This window comes from Sinocyclocheilus rhinocerous, unplaced genomic scaffold, assembly GCF_001515625.1.
Source record: "Sinocyclocheilus rhinocerous isolate Xijiao unplaced genomic scaffold, SAMN03320098_v1.1 scaffold47302, whole genome shotgun sequence".
In the NCBI taxonomy this organism is placed as follows: Eukaryota; Metazoa; Chordata; class Actinopteri; order Cypriniformes; family Cyprinidae; genus Sinocyclocheilus; species Sinocyclocheilus rhinocerous.
This window is the reverse complement of record NW_015636823.1, coordinates 1-1,196: the sequence shown is the minus strand read 5'-3', so window position 1 is coordinate 1,196 and position 1,196 is coordinate 1. Positions and strand designations below refer to the sequence as shown.

Genomic DNA, 1,196 nt, shown 5'->3' with positions numbered 1-1,196 from the left:
ATAATGTTCTTTTTAGCAGCATCATATGACCCCTTTAAAAAGTATCACTTGTTTGTTCCTGAATGAATACGTATTTTGAATAAAACGGTTAAATTAATGATTCAGTGACTAACTCGTACAATTACTTGACACCACCTAACAATGGCGTAATGTTGTAACCACTAATAGCTCAACAGATTGTCTGGAATGTGCAAACACAGACAAGTGGAGTAATACAAACAGTGGAAAGTCCCTGTGCTGTTGGACTGTACTGTATAATTAATAGTAATGTAAATCCGCAACTTTACTTACTTGACGTAGGAGAGTTTTTCTCCATTCCATTTGCGGATGACATTGCCCAGCTTGGCACCATACTTGAACTCAGTCACCCTTCCAATTCCAGTGTATTCGCCTGATGTAATGGGCTCCCCACCGAGATCAATAACCTAATAACATACCAAGTAAGTCACTAACATATTTTGCCACCTTTATATATTTCTTTTGGAAATGAATGGAAATACCTCTTGGAAGATAAAAGGCCTGGAACCAGATGAAAACCACATTGTGTTCAGATTATTGAGACGGCCATAGACAGCAGAAAGATCACCGGGCCACATGTGCTTGCAGGCGTCCACTCTGAACCCAGCCACTCCCATGTCAATCAGCTTGTTCATGTAGTCGGCCGCCTTACCACGCACATAGTCCTTCTCCAAAGCCAAGTCCAGAAGACCAACCAGACGACAGTTTCTCACCTGCCATCATTACAGCGCTCAGATTTGTAATACGAAAACAACAAGAGTCCACTCTGCACAATAAACAATGGTTGAAATGAACACTTTGACATAATATCATCTCATACTTGATTGATATCCTGGTAGTTCTCAATGTTTCCACTGCCAGTGTTGCATTTGCCGTCATTGAAGTCCAAGTTGGAGTAAGGAACTGTAGGGAAATCCTTGCTGTTGGCATCGAAATATGAACCACAACTCGAGTGGGTACCGGCTCCACCACCTGCTCCACACATGTGGTTGATGACTGCATCAACATAGATGTTCACCTACAAAACAAACAGAAAACTATTAATTTTACACAGGGAAAATAACTAGTTATACTCTATTTGTCATTTATATTTACCCCAACATTGTTGCACCTAGTGATCATGTCTCTCAGCTCATTTTCATTTCCTGATCTGGAACACAGATTGTAACCGATTGGCT

General features: G+C 40.8%; 1 protein-coding gene across 1 annotated transcript; it reads right to left on the bottom strand.

Moving 5' to 3' along the window:
- Nucleotides 1-255: 255 nt before the first annotated feature.
- LOC107748072 (pancreatic alpha-amylase-like) lies at nucleotides 256-1,191 on the bottom strand (the record flags this gene model as incomplete). Its single annotated transcript, XM_016562727.1, has 4 exons — nucleotides 256-425; nucleotides 501-731; nucleotides 839-1,036; nucleotides 1,114-1,191. Coding segments are annotated over 4 exons (645 nt in total), but the record flags the coding sequence as incomplete, so codon positions are not given.
- Nucleotides 1,192-1,196: the final 5 nt, after the last annotated feature.